The 19402-nt window shown below is 33.2% G+C and overlaps 1 protein-coding gene across 5 annotated transcripts in view; it reads right to left on the bottom strand.

Annotated features, from left to right (window-relative positions):
* Nucleotides 1-19402, bottom strand: part of LOC125066860 (cytosolic purine 5'-nucleotidase) — a 40200-nt gene that overhangs the window by 18279 nt on the left and 2519 nt on the right. For 2 of the 5 annotated variants that reach the window (XM_047675154.1, XM_047675153.1), the window contains one exon: nt 206-279. In XM_047675154.1, coding sequence (XP_047531110.1) covers nt 206-279 — 74 coding nt within the window. Of the gene's footprint in view, nt 1-205; nt 280-11177; nt 11406-12287; nt 12486-19402 lie in introns of those variants that run through there. The other 3 variants (XM_047675155.1, XM_047675157.1, XM_047675156.1) reach the window with 3 other exon arrangements.

Raw genomic sequence — 19402 nt, 5'->3', positions numbered from 1 at the left:
GCGTGTTCGGATATTTACATTTATAAACAATACCTTTATTGGCGTGAGATTCAGTATTGATCCAAGGTGATGCCATTTCATTTGTAAAGAAAAAGAATTAATTTGAAGCATATATTCCGGAAAATTTTGAAGTCAGTTTATTATCTATGTATTTTTTATTTTTATTTTTTACTAATCTTTTATAACGAAATAAAATAATACTCACCCGCCAATGTATAATCCATATCGAATCCATAAAACTTAACATTTTCTAAATGTAGTGATCTGTTCACGAAAATTCTGTAACAAAAATAAAAATGATTAGTATCGAAATAACGAATTCCAGAGTTGTTAGATCAGCAACATGTACTTATAGAATAAAATAACTACGCAGGTCACCTCCCTATAATTATTATAAACAAAATATATCGTGCGCACTTCGCTCGGACGACTCTTGAACGTCACAAGCTCAGGATAATTTTATTACATAATGCATGAAATAAATAAACCAAATTTATGTTAATCGAAACGAAACGTAATCGTTGCCGTTTAACCGATTCTGTAATAAAATTCCGCAGATATTTTTAACTATGCCGATTCAAAAATTTAAATAATTTGTGAAAAATACATTATTAACAAAAAAACATACTATTCAATACAAGATGCATTGAATATGCATTAGCAGCCCGTAAATGTCCCACTGCTGGGATAAAGGCCTCCTCTCCCTTTGAAAGAAGGTTTGGAGCATATTCCACCACGCTGCTCCAATGCGGGTTGGCGGAATACACATGTGACAGAATTTCGTTGAAATTAGACACATGCAGGTTTCCTCACGATGTTTTCCTTCACCGCCGAGCACGAGATGAATTATAAACACAAATTAAGCACATGAAATTTCAGTGGTGCCTGCCTGGGTTTGAACCCGAAATCATCGGTTAAGATGCACGCGTTCTAACCACTGGGCCATTTCGGCTATATATGCATATATATAATTGTATTCAACTAACACTCCTTTGTATTTTATATGTTGAAAAATAGTAACTACTGAGTTTCTTGCCGGTTCTTCTCTGCAGAAACTACATTCCAAACCGGTGGTAGTTTCACCTAATATAGTTTATAAAATGACGCTTGTAAAATTCTACTTCAATAAAGTAATTTTGATTTTGTTTTTTACCTTTATCCAATTCTACTAAAACATGATCCAGTTGAGATTCGATGGAATCGTATTAGAAGAGGGAATCTATCGTGACCGTTAAACTTATTAAAATGGCACTCTGTTTGGAATAAAATTCTACCGGGTGAAATATACTTCAAAATTTCTCAACAGAACTGAAGGTTTTGATTCAGAATTTAAAAATTTACAGACTATTAATTTAAACTCAGTATAAAATAAAAAAAAGGTTTCATATAATTATAGCCTTTAAAGAATAACAGACATAAAAATAACCACACGTTTTTCAACTTGTTTAAAAAAATCCTACAACGAATCAATATAAATTAAAAGTAGAGCATAATTATTTTTAAAGTATGAAAAGTGAGCACCCGTGCAGAGAGACTCGAAACTCAAAACCGCAAATCACCAACGTGAAATAGAATGTGAGATGCGACATTGACTATACTAATTATAAAATTAACATGACGCACGCATCAAAATGCCGTATCACCGTATAAGTCGATTGTCAACATTTCACGAGTGAGATACCGAGTTAGTTCTTACAGAATCGCACTGCTGTTCTCACATCGTCACAGTCGGCCTTTGTCCGGATGAAGTATAAACACGACACGTACACATAATATTACCCGCGATCCAAATAACTGTCACGTCTTCGTGTACAAACGGTTCGAGAAAAACATATGAACACAAGTGTTTTCCCTTTTCCACCTGTGTTTTGTATTCGCTATCTCTTTCTTAACAAACAGATGTACTCTACGTCTGTAAATATTTATGTTGAGATTTCGAAGTATTTTTTGTTATTATTGAGTCGAATGGACTATATATGTCAATTTACTTTTATACGAATTTTAGGATTTAAAAAAGCAATATTATACTTGGCGGTAGCGCTGTGTAAGCTCGTCTGGGTAGGTACCACTCATCAGATATATTTCGGTTCGACATAACATCAGGCACAAGGAATATAAAATCTTAGCTCCCAAGGTTGGCGGCGCATCGGTGTGATGTAAGGAATATTTATTATTTTTTACAGCACCAATGTCTATGGTTGGTGATCACGACCAACCATCAGGTGGCCTAAATGCCCGTGCAACAATTACATGAAGAAAAAAAAACTTTTATCTGCCCTATATTTCAAAATTGTAAAATAAATAATTTAAAACAACGTTGTATGATTCTACATATACACTATCTAGAGGTACTTCCGTACTACAAATGAGAGAGTAGCTCTGTCGGTCCATCTATCTGTCTGATGCTCTTTCACGGCCAAACTACTAAACCGAATTTGATAAAATTTTGAACCCCACAAGTATAGGCTACTTTTTTTCTTTACACCTAACAACCAACACTTAAAACGCGAGCGAAGGAGCGAAATCTAGTATATTATTAATGTAAAAGTTTGTATGTTTGTAACTCGATCACACTAAAACGGTGGACCGGATTAGGATGAAAGTAATACAAACAGCTTATAATAATGTACTCCCACTGGGGGATTAACCGTTAGGCAGATTTGACGGAAGAATCAAATAAACCTTTATTTGTTTTTTTTACTGAGGCAACCCTAACATCAATTAAGAAATCTGTAAAAGAGATTTCTGATATCTCGCAGAACAGAGAAACCTTTGAAGACAGTTATTGATTGTGATTTTTCCTTCTATCCTGCTATTGTAAATTTGGGACACATACAAACATTTTGCGAAATATTAAACGACACTAATTATGCAGCCTATAGAAAATGTGCTCACCACTGTGCACTCCCTAGGAATAAATCAGGGCGACTTAACATCTGACATACCCTCTAACAAGCGGCAGAAGCGACGAAGAAGCTAAAATGAAAATATTTCTTGGTTAATATTTTCATAGTATCGTTTTATAATTTGAGGTGACACTTCAGAAGTTTAAATATAGAACATTCATTCTAAATTAAAAACTATTTCGGTCATTCACCTTCAGAGTTTTGTTAACAAATTTTGTTTATTTACGATGGCAACAGTAATCAATACTAATATTATCAAAGCGAAAGTAGCTCTTTCTCTCTGTTGCTCTTTGACAACCAAACCTCACAAGCGAATTTTATGAAATTTGATATAAATCAAACTTGAAATCCAAGGAACAACATTATAGGTTACCTTATAACACAAAAGTGTTAAATACCCGATGACCATCGTCTTAAACGCGAGCGAAGTCGCGGACGACAACTATTATTAAATATTTTGATAGAAACAGTGACAAACATTATATAAACACGAGAAGTAAATACGAACTTGTAACAGCAACTTTCGGTCTTAAAGTCAAACACCCTTCCTCGGGCGAGGTTTTCGCTTATATTAAAATTCCGCATACTTTTAGCTTTGCAAATTAATAACTTTTAATAAAAAAAGACATTGATAAATATGGCGTATTACTTAGATAAAAAATATATTTAAGAAAAAAAAAAGCGTGGAGTTATTCGTTGATTTTCATACAGGATATAAATTTATGATATGTAATTAATTAAAATATGTACACATGACATTTAATTAGTGGATAAAATAACTACAGAGTTTCTTGCTGGTTCTTCTCGACACAATTTACATACCAATAGAATGGCAAATTTAAATTAAGTATATTTTAGGAGCGTACTTGAATAAAGTTTTATTGGTTGGAGACGAAAATACGCGTACAGGATCGAACCTTCGACTTTTTAAAACACTAGGCGGCCCTTTAAATTTTGTGATATTGACGTTATTATTGTCAGAGCCTGGCGGAATCGTATAGGTAACCTTTGTCCCTACTGATTACTCAATCATCCTTGACACAGGAAAACACCAATCAAAACAAATGACACTTGAATGCTAATTTAATAAATCCGAAAGTATGTTTCTTTGTTACACCTTCACGTCTTCTACTCAACCTATCATCATGAGTTTGAATATACATTTATATATTTTCATACAATCACGCCACAGAAAAAGACATAGAGTCCCTAATATCTGCCGTGTCTCTCTAACAGCGGGCGGATTTAAGTTTAGATACCTGTCTATACTTATATTATAAATGCGAAGGTAACTTTGTATGTCTGTCTGGGCAAATCACTGAATCGAATTTGATAAAATTTGGTAGGAAGCAAGCATGAATCACAAGAAAGGACAGAGGCTACTTTTGTAAACCTAACACCTGATGTCTAAACCCTAAAACGCGCGAAAACCTGTGGGCGACTAATATAATATTATAAATAATAATTACATACATACATTAGCAGCCTGTAAATTTCCCACTACTGGGCTAAGGCCTGCTCTCCCTTTGAGGAGAAGGTTTGGAGCATATTCCACCACGCTGCTCCAATGCGGGATGGTGGAATACACATGTGGCAGAATTTCGTTGAAATTAAGACACAAGCAGGTTTCCTCACGATGTTTTCTTTCACCGCTGAGCATGAGATGTACATGATGAACACAAATTAAGCACATGAAACTTCAGTGGTGCCTGCCTGGGTTTGAACCCGAAATCATCGGTTAAGATGCACGTGTTCTAACCACTGGGCCATCTCGGCTCTTATAATGTATGCAAAACTTAATCAGATTTATGGATTGATTTCTTAACATGACGTTCGATATTTACTTTCATAACGACGCAAGATTGTATGTAACACTAGGGACGTATTTACCGTCGCGTTGCACTTCAGATATCTATGGTTACACTTTACGGTTAAGCCCATGGGAAAGAACGTACTTGAAAATGAATCATTATCGGCATTGTGTCAGGTGTGATTTTATATTATTTAACTATACTAGCACAAATAATACGCAATAGAAATTATATTTTTTTATGAGCAAATAGTCCACACGATTTTAAGCTGTCACCATGGCCTAGACAATGGCGTTGTAAGAAATATTAACCAACCTTTATATTGCCATAGGCCTGTAGTTACACTGGCTCACTCACCCTTCAATCAGGAATATAACAATACTGAGTAGTGCTGTTTGGCGGTAGAACATCTGAAGAGCCGTGATATTCAGCCAGACGACCAAGACCCAGTAAAACTATATATTTATTAATCGAAAATCTTAAGTTCCAGTTCAGATATGAACTACTGAGTTTTCGTGATTTGTATTTGTTATATCTATCTCGTATGTAAACTGTTTTGATTCTGCTTATTTATATTAATAAATAAGCAGAATCAAAACAGTTTAAAACAGGCTTAAGAATTAGGGATATAAGGGAAAATAAATAATAAAAGAATACAAAGGAAAGTGTTCGCAATGTGCAAGCTTATACCTTTCATCAAGGGCTTATTTTTGAAAACATTGTAGCATTATTGGAGAACTGAATTAAAAAAGTTTTCTACGAAGTGTTAGTGATATAAAAAGTAGTAAAAATGTCGAAGTCTTGCCTTTGGATAATATGTACCTATAACTAGCGACCCGCCCCAGCTTTGCACGGGTGCAATGCTAATACTAAATATACAACGTTCACAGTTTTTCAGTCATAAGACAATACAAAACGCGTTTGCAATAGAAGCGCAAAAAAAGGGTTTATTTACGACATCACTTCAGAAACCTCTAAAATTATTTGTGATTCTCTACTATATTGTGCATGTATTATACATATAAACTTGAATCAATCAATCTATAACAAAAAATCGTATCAAACTCCCTTGTGTACTTTTAAAGATCTAAGCATACATAGGGACAGACAGCGGTAAGGGACTTTGTTTTATACGATGTAATGATATTTGACAGCACGACAGAAGACTTTGTAACGGATGTCGGATGACTGTGTAATAATAATGAGTATATAGTGTAATTAATAATTAAACAACATCTTACTTAATAATGATAACAATACAGGAAGCATTTCTGAACATTTAAAAAGAGTATAGACAGGAAAAAAACATAGTCAAATTCTTATGATTGCCATTTATCTGCTATAATTCTAATCGGTATTTAACCGATTATAACGATATTCGATGATGAAACGATCAATCTGTTATAGAACGGCTTATCGTAAGCCAAAATCGGTTATAATTGCCATGGCACCTGTTTATCACTTTATGACACTACATCGAATAATAATTTATTATGTAAATAATTATTTATCCAAGTTGATAAGTCATAAGGTATTTATGCCACCAAACAGCAAAACGTCGTATTGTTGTGTTCCGGTTTAAATGGTGAGTGAAACAGTGTAACTAGTACAAGGGAAATAATATCTTAGGTATCAAAGTTGGTGGCGCAATGGATATCTACGGAATGGTTAATTTTCTTACAGCGACAATGTCTATAAGCGGTAATGACCACTTACCATCAGGTCAACTTGATTCACCGATTACTTATATTATAAAAAAGAACTCAACAAAACAGCGTATATAAAATATTAGTTTCGGTTTTTAAAAAGTACAAAAATTATAATAATGAACAAAATCCTGACCTATTTTGGTGCCGGCGACCGTTCTTAAGAGACTCCAAATACGAAGGACTTATCAGTGTGGTGGCTTACCTGGAGCATTCGTGTAACAGTTCAGATTCGAACATAGAGAATGAGAAGAACTGATCATTACACTTGGAGAAAATCTGAGTATTACACAGATTCGTCCGACATTTTAAAAAACAACTGACTTGACTCCGTGTTCGAGTAGAGTGTGCACCGGTTTTTATGGGTACGCCACTCCGAGGTCCCGGGTTCGATTCCCGGCCGAATCGATGTAGAAAAAGTTCCAAAACACAAGTGCTTTAGCTACATACATTGAGGTCAGAGTAATGTATGTGATGTTGTCCAATATTTGTTTAAAAAATATTTATTTATTTCACTGCATGCGAATGCTTTAATTCAATCTTAGATCGTTACAGGCGAATACTCAATATGGAATCTTAGTGATACATCACGCACGAGTTTTGCCATTGAAGTACCGTCCTAATATTGCAAAATTGTGTGCGCAAACACTACTCTCATAATCTGATGGGACGAGAAATCCGAAAACATTTAGGGCGCAGGACAAACTTCATCTGCTTTTTTGAGGCACAGGAACGTAAACACTGCCCATTCCCTGATTCTAGCTTGTTACTGAGTATTTAATGGCCTAGAGGCCGTCCCAGAAATTGAAAGGACCAAGATCTCGGGCTCCACGACGTTATCTGCTAGTTACTAGAGTTAGTCAAATGTGATATAAAACTAGTAAAAGGTCAACATATCTAAAAATAGTACTGAAAAAATAACTCTATTGTCATCATAGTAGTACTCCACATTTTATACAATGAGTATGAGTGCTGGTTCAAGAACCCTAGGGAAATCTACGGAAAGAAAAAATAAATATCATATTAGAAAACTTCTTTCGTTTGCGATATTCAAAAGTTTGGATTGTCTACTGGAGCTTCTCCTTCTTTTGTGTCACGTGTCAATACTATCGATAGTATTGCAAAAACCATTACTTTTAACCTAAACTATCGATAGTGTCAATAGTATCGTTACTACCAATAGTATTGCTTACAGAGAGCTAGCGATATTATCGATAGTATAGCCGTAATCAATAGTATTGCTCACGGAGAGCTATCGATACTATCGAAAGTATTGATCAAAACGATGCTATCGATAGTACTATCGATAGTTCTGCAACGCTGGTTAATAATAGCTACTGAGTTCATCTTTAATTCACCGCTTTATATCATTCATTATAAATAAAAACGACGCGATTATATATTATTGAGCAATATTACGCAATTTCGACATCATTTACATCTAAAGAGTAATTAAGTTTTAATGCAGGGGTTCCCAATCTTTGTATAGTTAAGAACACTACACCACTATACACTATAATAGCACAGAACACGTACGTTATAAGATTTGATTTCGAATCGCTGACAAGGGGATAAATTCTACTAACTTATAACGTATACTTTTCCGATTCTATCCCGATTCAAATCCGGCTATGATAACCGCCAAACGGAAAGTATGAATAATTCATAAACAAAAAAAAAACCATATTTATTCATAAATGACAGAGTTCTGAGGTAACAAACATAAAAAGAAATAAGGAATGATGACCTCCTTCTCTATATGAAGTCGGTTAAAAGGGTTGACTACGACTAAAGTTAAGTTAATAAAAAGATAACTCATATAGTTTCGTGATTTCCACGCGGAAAAAATTAAAGTGTTCCACGGATTGAGAGCCACTGCCCTAGTGAGCAATTGCCACGTCCGCGCCGCGTCGGAACTCCGTTATCACGATCGCTTCTATCACTACTGACTCGGTTAACGAGAATGATCACGCAACACGAAACGTTGCATATCGCATCACAACCACACAAATAACGATTCCAGCTAATTTTGCACATATAAACAACGGCTAATCTGAAAATCATTAAATATAATTTAATGATTTGAATAAAAAGATAAAATATCATTTATCATTCATTCAACGTAATGATTGATAAATTATATTTTATTCGATAATTCATAATATTTTCCACGTAATATTAAATTATTGCAAATACGCCATTGTACCGCGATTATAACGACATAATCGGAAAACAGTTCAATTAAACTGAAAAAAAAGCAAAATATTTTTTATTCAAGTAGGCTTATATATTTATAAAGCACCTTTGAATCTTCATGTTACAGTGTTAAATTATATGTAAAACTACCACAGCACCGGTTCGAAAAGTAGATTCTACCCAGAAGAACCGGCAAGAAATTTAATAGTTACTCTATTTCACCATTTTAATAACAGAGTATGTCAATAAAGTACAATTAAACTATTTATTTCTATTTATTTATAATTAAAGGAAACCGAAATAAGAGAATAAGTTACTTTGGAAGGACATCTTTAAAGTATGTTAGTTAGGCAGTCATCAATTAAAAGTTGAGTCCCCATACATTACTGATACAACCGCGCACAAAATTTACCGAACAGCGAAATATGTAAATACAATCCGTTCTGACCTGAATACAACGCAGTAGGCGTACGACTCCAATAACAAATTCTATAGCACAAAGTTTCACTTTAATATTAACTTCAGGTTCAAATAGATATATATATATATATATTGTCGCGGATAAACCGGATATCGTATCTGAATATATGTTTAAAAAAAACTGTCTCAATATTAAAATCAGCATATAAAAGTGTATTTTGTTTTTGAAATTGATGAGTTCTTTATATCGTAGACTGGGAAATGAACTATCTGATACTAAGTGGTCGACGCTGTCCATAGACGTTGGTACTGTAAATATTATTCATTCCTCATATCACCAATGCACCATCCACCTTGGTAACGATGTTATGTTCCTCGTGACTGTATATACTTAGCTCACTCGCCCTTCAAACCAGAACACAACAATATTTATATTGGTATTGCTATTTGGCGGTAGAATATAAGATGAGTAGGTTGTACCTACACAAAGAACTACCACCAAGGATCCAAGATTAATAAATTTAAATTAAAACATCGGTTCGGTGTGTAAATTCTACAGAGAAGAGTCGGCAATGAACTCAGTAGTTACTCTAGTATACAACGCGGATTAAACAAAAATTAATTATGCTTACAAATACACTCTGAAGTCACATCCCGTATGAAATCAACGAATACAAAATTCACGTCTGTTTTGATACCAATGTATTTATGTTGTTTGTTGTTGTATTGTTGTCAAGCGTTTCGCTCATTACACGACGATGAAATAACAAAACGAAAATGGATCGTATAAGACGATCACGGATATAATTGTATTTATATTTGTGTATTGATTTCTTGTTGTAATACTCCGTATATGTATTTATGTGTCGCCAAAAGTCCCTCTTTTTGAAAAAGAATGCATCGTATTCATTTAACTATGTATATGAATAAATCTATGTATATCGAAACCAGAATGTATAAATATCCATTCTTATACTTATCAATAAACTGAAAAATCATCTTTCTATCTTTACACTTTAAGATATCCTGCCCTGGTATTTGCTCATCCCTTACAACTTCATATAACAACTATATTTATTTACTTCATGTCCAAGAATTACCTATATTAATAATAAACAAAATATTATCGTTTCATTTCCGAATAGCCGACACAATAGCTAAACAATAAGCATATATCATATGATTCATATGTGATACTCGGGACAGAGAAAGGGTTAAGACAAGTGAGTCATATAATATTCCTAACAATCTTTATCTTTGCCGATAATAAATAAAATATATCGACGTTGATGTGAAGAAGAATCGTTTATAATAAATGTATGTTTAAATAAACGTTGACCCAAAATCGTCAAATATTTACATTGACTCCAATAAGATAACGCATTAAAGGAAAAACAGATATTTTGGTCTTGACATGAAAATTATTTCTGAATTGGAACACAACATTGCCATGTCATTGGAAGTGCAAGGCAAGTCAGGTGATAATACGAATATAAACGTTGGCGCTAGTAGGTGTAATGTCCCGATTAATAAATAATCTTTAGGAAGATGACAGCCCCGACGTATGTCCATTTCGTATCTAAATACTCGTTTCCTGTACTGAATGTTAGATCATAATCTTGAGGCAAATCAAGTAGGAATAGCAATGTGTCTTCAGCGATCTTTGCTTTCCAGTAATCTTAAAATACTTTCGTCTGGAACGTCAAACTTCGATAAAATATCACAGGCTAATGTGACTGTGTCTTATTTATACACGCGTATATAAATCGTTTTTGATAGTTATTTAAGAAAGAATTTGAATTGAATTGATTCTTTAGGCATGATCAGTCTTACTTCAAGGTGGAATTGAATGCAAAATTTTCATGTAAACTTTTAAAATGAAACTTCTTGGACGAAACAAACTCACTTTTGTCACGCTTTCTTTTAATAACTTAATATAAACACAATTCTTAGACTACGAGTACGAGTAAAAAATTGCCGTTCAATTAAAGCTATATCGATAAAATACTAATCGTGGACCATCGCTAAAACATTTGATTTACACCGCATCGTGTTTTGGCTATGTCCACTTACCGCCGAAAATATCGTGACTTAAGACAAACAAATATTCCAAGAACAAAAATAGACATCTAACTCACTCATTAGGAGCCGCAGTGTATCTATCTCCTTTGCCATATGATGAGCCATTCGTGATCGCAGAGTTGGGAAACAAATCCGACGTTCCATTCGGCATAACTCCCTGGTACCTCATCCTCACTGCACTCACTGTTTTTATTACAAATCCAATTTCGTTCGAAGCGTTTATATATTTAGCAATTCTGATTTATTAATCCGTTTTCCAACATGCACTTCATATACGGTAGATTCTAAATTAGATTGCACAACTAACTATCATTACACAGTTCGATTGTAACATACAGGAAGCGTTTGAGTAGATAGATATCCTTGATTACATTAAAGTTTAAAAGATTTACTCCGACAAAGGCATCCGTATGTCATGCGGGTATTGCGTGTAAGTACATTTTCGTTAAATTTTAACAAGTGCCAATAAAAATGAGGTTAACGACTGTGTTATATATTAATGTCACACGAAAAAACTACAAGGTATGTAGAGTGATGATATATCTATAGATATCGGTATGGATAACGAACTTAGAGAGCGGATGCAGGACCACTGGGGGAATCTGCCAGGAGACGCAGTAATCAATATAAATTCGCCAGACGGTATTACTCAGTTCCAAGTAATTACTCAGAAAATCGTCGATATCCTTGATTTAGATTTTTAACTATGTCTCATAATATGAAGAAAATTAATAACAGATATTATTAATGTGTGGTATTTCCCTAATAGAATGAAATACTCGTCTCACCATTAAGTCGCTAAGTTAACAAAGTTTTAAATACGGACAAGATTAATAGTTTCCTTTGTTTTCACTCGAGTTTTCAAGAACAATTAATGCAACGTCTACGAGTGAGTCATGAGTGTCAAAGTTTTATTATTCAACATACAAAACGAGACATTTTTATTCAAGTAAAAGAGAAATGAAAACTAAATAATTCGTATTTAAAACTTATAAACAAAGCAACAATCAGAAACAGGCGGAACTTGTTAAAATCTTTCACAAAAAACAAAAATGACCTTGACAAAATTACGTATCAGCTTTTGTAATGGCAAAAATCAGATTGATATGTTGAATTTGTTAATCAGCTCAATTAATGCGTTTAGAATTCGCAACATTCGTACGTACGGTCAAACAGATTCATATATAAGTAACTAATTTAACACTTAGAAATCTTTCTATCACTAAAACGTAATCACCATTAAACACACGGCATACATACACTTAACGTTCAAGATCGCGATAAGGAATGTGATAATCAATTGGAATACGAAACAACGGTGTGACGCGACAAGCGTGTTCGCGTATACTGACGCCGTTCACGCCAGCGTCGACCATAGCCCCCACAACAACGATTTCCCCGCGACCGCGCGATGTAACAGCTGATTCACAAGTCAGCCTCAAACAATTGATAAATAATAGCATGTACCGACTAAAACAATATAATCGCTGTAAACGTGCTCTTGTATACATTTTAATTCAAATTTTCCGTTATTTATTGAGCAATTAATTATAATTAAAAAAATAAAAAACAGAGCTTAAATTAAAATTAAGTACAACCGATAATATTCTTATTACAATATATAAAAAGTTACTGTTTAAAATATGTTGAAGTGATTTTTTATGATTAAATTGGCAGTTCGGTATGATAATTTATTTGGCCAGACAGTAATTTGTCAGCTTGTTTGAGTTGTCCTTGAAGGTCCTCCCACCAGTCTCGCCGAGCACACCGTATATTTTCAAAAACATATTTTAGATGTAGGTAATACAAATAATAGAACATTTTTGCTGGTTTACCCAACGCCGTTGCAAAAGTCGTTTTGCGATTGACATTTTTCAATAATAAACAAATAGAGTTTATAAGCGTTATAAATTAGGGTTGCCAATCTTGTTGAGAACTGATACGGGACTTATTAGTGGCAAATAAATAAAAATTCACTCCAATCGTGATAAATTAATCGAAAACCAGTTCAATTTCCGTTGAGAAGAAAAACCAGAAAGAGGTTTCTGTTTCTTCGCCCAGTCGTTCATATACGATGAAAACCGAAAATACGCGCAAAAATGCAAAGTTAAAATTTTGTGAATGTTTACTTGATTTAATGCTAGCAGAATAAGAATACACACTTGTCGCATTTTCCGTAGTATTTCCTTTTTAGATTTTTAATTTAAATTATAGTTATGTATTTTTAAATAATTATAGGAACGCGGAAAAAGACAGCCAGCTAGGTGGACCGATGACCTTAAGAAACATGTCCTTTTCATCATCGCCCCAACCTTTGATCCACCTAAGAATGGCACAGAAAAAACTCATCATTATGTCATTTATAAATATCTAAATGTGAGTAAAGTTTTTAATAAAGAAAATTCCGTATTATACTTAAACTGTTCGAATATTCTTCGATATACTTTAAGGGAGTATAATTTGTACGATACAAGTAATCAACTAATCAGACGTCAAAATATTTTATGCTCATATCACTATAACCTTCGGCTTTACCGGCGGAAAGTTTATAAAGCTATACCTATAGGACACAAATCATCACCCCGCATTTTACCCCTACACCCCTGCACCCCTGTGCATTAAAAATGCAGCCTGTGTCCTTTCCGGAACTGCGGTTCTTTGGTTTAAGCGTGAAGATGTAGCAGAAAGAGTTCCTTTGGCATTTAAAATATTAGTATAGATAATTGGCAACATAAGTGCGGCTACGTTAACCAAAATATATTTTTCAGTATTATTATTACTCTAAGCTAAACTATCCTTGTTAAATTCGATACATTTCTTTGAAAGAAGTAATTATATTAAATCAGTAGGTTTTTTTATGTAACGGGATGGGCGAATGGGCACCCGACCGTAAGTGGTGATCCCCACTGCCCTTACAAATTGACGCTGTAAGAAATAATAACCATTCTTTACATTACACCAATGCGCCACCAACCTTGGGAACTAAGATGTTATGTTCCTTGTGGCTCTAGTAACACGGGCTCACTCACCCTTTAAACCGGAACACAACACTACCAAGTCTTGCTGTTTGGCGGTAGAATATCTTATGAGTGGGTGGTACCTTGCCAGACGGGCTTGCACAAAGGTTTTCCACTAAGTAAAAGGTTATTAAAATACCTAATTTAAATACAATGTAATTGACTGTGTCAAATCGTTAGTGTGTTTTATATTTTACGTATAAAAGAAACTGTTCAATATAACATTTATTATTTTTAACTATTTTAGCACTTAGATAGTAAGCAATTTTAGTGAGGTTTTTATCACTCGATATCTACATATATCTAATTGAATCTTAATGATACGATTCGATAAAATAACTAGAGGTATGTTGTCGTTTGGATTAGTTCTCAGAAACTAATCCAAATGACATAAAAATAACACGAAAGAAAATCATAAACCAACAGGAAAACGTATTACGTGCTGATAAATATGAAAGTATTTATAAAAAAGGACAATAATCTAACATTAATTAGCTTAGGAGTTGAACATTACCAAAAGTATATGATGTTCAACACCTAGTTTGACGGTGATGTCCTCCTGATCGATTCCTAAGGGACTACATACTAGCCAACTACGCAAGTTATGTTATCCATTCTCCATTTCCCCTTTGATGGAACAGGGTAATTTCCGTAGTGGAAAATAAATTAAGAAATTTGATAAAAATTAAAATATATGTATTAATATGTATATGTATATAGTTAAATATTTTGATTTTATTGAAATTAAAAGTAGTAATTTTTAGTCTGTATATCACGTGACCACACGAGCTGCCATGTCAATTTCAATATCACCTGGTATTTTGAGAAACAACTTTGCTGGAGCTTTAATGCTAGTATTTGCACATTACACTCCAATGATAGTGATTGTAATTCATTATTATACAAAAAACACCAAATATTTATAGCTGTTAACGTTGAATTAATGCCAGTCGTACATACAAAACTGTTGTTTTTATCAGTGTGACGTCACCAAAACGACAGCGTTTTTGTGGGAATAAAAGAGGTTTAAAATTTAAATTAAATTTATGTCAAGAAAACGTGTTTATTTTACCTAATTATATTTTTTTATTAGAAAAATCAACATTTTGTACTTTATCAAACATAGTAGAATACCCTACTACGATCAGGTGGAGAAGCAACGAGTGCCTGATATCCAGGGGGCGAGAGAGTGCAACACTGTTAACTTCCTCATCCCGTGCCGCTATTAAGAACTTCTTTACAGAAAAACCCAATGGCATATATTGGCTAGATCCAGCATATTGCAATTTTATTTTCTTTTCCTCGTTATAAAATTAATAAGTCATTTTGATTTAATTTGCAGATTTAAGTAAAACAAGTGTGGATTTCCTATCTTACCAAAACTTTGTCCTGTATGTATTTATATTGTTGAATCAAATACTTCCGAGATTGGTTTGATTCTTCAATATCGTGACGGGTGACAGATCTTAATCTTTGGCAATTAGAATTTGGACTCATGGATAGATTGATATCAAACGCCAACTTTCCTGTTCAGTGTTGCAAATGTTGAAATTCAAACTTTCCAATTGTTCATTGAGGGATTTAAAAATGTATATATATTGTATACATAATAAGTATAATCATTGTAACTCAGTAATGTTGTCTTACAATTAACATTCTAAGCGAAACTGTGGTCAATTATAGGTATTTTTTAAAAACCCAACGTAGTGTATTTAATATAATTACGCGAATTTTCATCCTTAATAAATCACAAGAAACTGGACGATCATTGAGACTTCAAGAACAGTCTTGAAAATAATATCTACAAAAGACATACACGGAGACTTGCGAGAAAAAACTGACGGGTCCCACTAATCGTATTCCATAATTGCGCACTTGCCCTAAGGCGTTAAAGCTGGCCCATAAAGTAACCTGTAAATTTTTTAGAGCCTTCTTTTTTCTTGAAGAGAAGATTTGCGAGATTGATTTTTAATTGAGCTTAATTACACCGCAGCTACTCCTAAAATTATCTTGATAACCAAATCACAATATAAAAACTGACAAAATATTGGGAAATATTGAGTTGATAAGTAACAATCAGATATGCCATGGATCGAACATAAAAAATTTCATGGACGGGTTCTATAAACTGCATATGAAAACGGTATCCGTCCGTTAAATGTTGAAAACGTTAACTAAGAACCAAAATAGTTAAAACATTAAATTCCTAAACGGAAGCAAACTACGAGAATAAGGCCTATTTAATCAAGATAATGTACTAAGCTTAACTTGCGATGTCTAACAGTCAAAAGGTCAAACAAACTACTTGAACTCCCACCCTGTAGTCCAGATGTTTAACCCAGTTTGTGATGTTTAACCACTAACTTTACTTCGGCTTAAGAAATATTAGACAGCGATACGATTGCATTTTTTTTAAAGCAATAATTCATGAATATAAAGAGATATTTTTTTACATACAACCATTGTTTTAACTTCGTGTATAAAATTCCACCACAATTTGATATTCGAGTTGAAACCGTCCATTCTATATTAAAAACATTGACATGCTGGTAATAAATATTTAATATTATTACAGATATCGTCAAACCGTTTTTAGTTACTTAAAAGTATAACAAGTTACTTAAAGAAAATTACGAACAACGTGACTCTCACGTAAAACCTGAAAATAGAGCTTCTAAAAAGCTTTAAGAGTTTAAGTAAGTAGATTTTGAATAAGTTGATGAAAGCACCTTTATTCTGTATTCGAACTTATTATACTTAAATTTTATTTTAAATTACTTTTACTTCAGACGCAAATATAAGATCACGTTTTATATTTTTATTTTTCAATTATATTTGTGAAAGTGACAGTTGATTTTTGTTTCGTGTTTCTTTTATTGTATCAATTTTAGATAACTCAAAATTCTACGCAAGTAAACTCCTGGCTTACTCGTGACTTTTGTTTATAGTTTGGCGATGGAATATTGATATGCCATACCATACACTAAAAATTACAATTAAAATGAACGCAACCTTTTGGTAATTTTTTAAATTATTTGATTTTATGTTAATACCTATTTTATGATAACAAATCAAAGCATATATTAAGTACTGAGTTATATATAAAGAAACATATTGTTGACACTTACGGCTAAATAATAATTTTATTGAAATTCTTAATTAAAAAATATCATATCATATTGTGTTATATAATATATCTATATCCTAGTAACTATTTAAACTAGATCTACAATGCCATAAATAAATTCAATTAGACCTGTACATTTAAATTAGCAGACATTTTAATAGAAACAATATTGGCAGACAGACCTATTGCACGAGAAATAGGCAGGCGTTCGTGTTATAAAAAAATATTATTATGCGTAAATTAAAAAGAAAAAAAAAAAAACAAAAGACGACCATTCGATATTTTAAAAACGTACGCGTTATAATAATTATAATATTCAATATAAAAATGATAATTGCGATTAGACCTGTATCAACAACAAAGTTGGATTATTATCTACAGTACCAACTACGTCAATCTCATAGCATGTTGTTATGCTATGTATTGCTACATTGCCATATCTACTTCATTATATAAATTACATTATTATAATAATACATGTACAATCACAATAAATACAAAAATATTTAAAGAATCATTGTTATTGCAAATGTAAGATGGCTTGTTATTTATTTATAACTGGCCATCTCAATTATATCTTTGATACCAATACACCAAACCCATCAACAAATTTTTGGTTGTCGTTTATTTTGTAGTTTAATTCATAAGATCAGCGATCAGCAGCTTTTTAGGCAGGGTCGTATCTATCATAGAGAACGGCGGTTGCGTGCATTAAGGGCTTTATGGTGATAGAATCCTAACATATTAAACATAAAAAAAACTCTCATGACAAATTTGGGAAATACGCTATTCGTCATTTGTTTTGATGTGTTTGCTTGCACAAACGTGTAAGAAACTGTGTATAACTTCTTATACATCTAATAAATATTATATCTTAGAAATTTCAAACAAGGACCCGATGTATCTCAATACGCAATTTTATCCGGAACTTATTCGACTTGCTACGACTATGCCACTGTCTGGAGGTACTGAATTTAAGCACCGTGTTGGGTTATTAAAATGTTATTGAATTTTACAGACAAGAAATTCTCAGTAACTGTGTAAATTTTAAAAGTTGCCAGAGTTGACATTTCCCATGGTTCAGAATGAACGTAAAGTCGTCTCAACTCGCTTCGGTCGTGTCGGATTTCTATTTCTAGGATTATGTTAGTAACGACATAAAGGGCGAATTACACACACACATTTGTGCACATTACACGCACACACAATCGAATGAGACGATTGGCCGATGTCTCTTGAGAATGACCGCCGTTGAGAAAATCGGTCAGGAGCGCACCATCATCATACCAATAAAGTTACAATATTGAATACTATTCACTCATACAGTGTAAATAACATTTGCCTATCGCCTGCTGCTATTCTACTGTATATTGACAGATTATAGCCTCACAGCCACTTACCATGGATTAGCTTATCTAGTTTCATGGCTAGTTTAACAACAGCTCAGAAAACGGCTCAGTCACATAAGCTGATACGCTAATGGGTCGATACCCGTTCAACACGAATGTTAGGAATTGATAATTGTATATAGTGTTAGGAAATTATAATAGTGAATAATAATAATTTTATATTATTATAATAGTATCCTACTACGTACATAGTATTCATTTATAATAACCATTGGGCTGTGCGTGATTGCGGACGTCCGAAATAGTTTGAATATGTTAGTGGTAACGATGTATGAGAACTTTAATCTTATAATCTTTAGGTATAGTATTTTATCGGACATCTTCATTCTAAAACACTAAATAATATTTCAAAGCGACAGTGGTAGTATATTTTTGCGCTCAACTTTATTTGATAAAAAGATACACCCCAGAAAAGACAAGGAAAAATAAAAAAGGAATTATCTAGGGAAACCCGGTTAGAGCGAAATTTATTTCGCTTTATATTAAATAACAGACTGTTGACAATAATTAAATGACAAAAAATAAACTTGTTATTAATAATCGCGTGTAAATTAAAACACTATTTTTTTTAAATATAAAAAACTTATCTTTGTTAGATAAAGAGAGGGAAAAGTCGCCTGGAGGGGATATAAGTTAAAACGCTGTTTCCACACGCGAGGATTTCTGCCAGTTCACTCTACTATAGGCCACTTCAACGTTACAAATATATTTAAAAAAAAACAACATTT

This window comes from Vanessa atalanta, chromosome 10 (genome assembly GCF_905147765.1).
Source record: "Vanessa atalanta chromosome 10, ilVanAtal1.2, whole genome shotgun sequence".
Lineage (NCBI taxonomy): Eukaryota > Metazoa > Arthropoda > Insecta > Lepidoptera > Nymphalidae > Vanessa > Vanessa atalanta.
The sequence above is the reverse complement of the archived record's forward strand: the minus strand, read 5'-3'. Positions and strand labels throughout refer to the sequence as shown.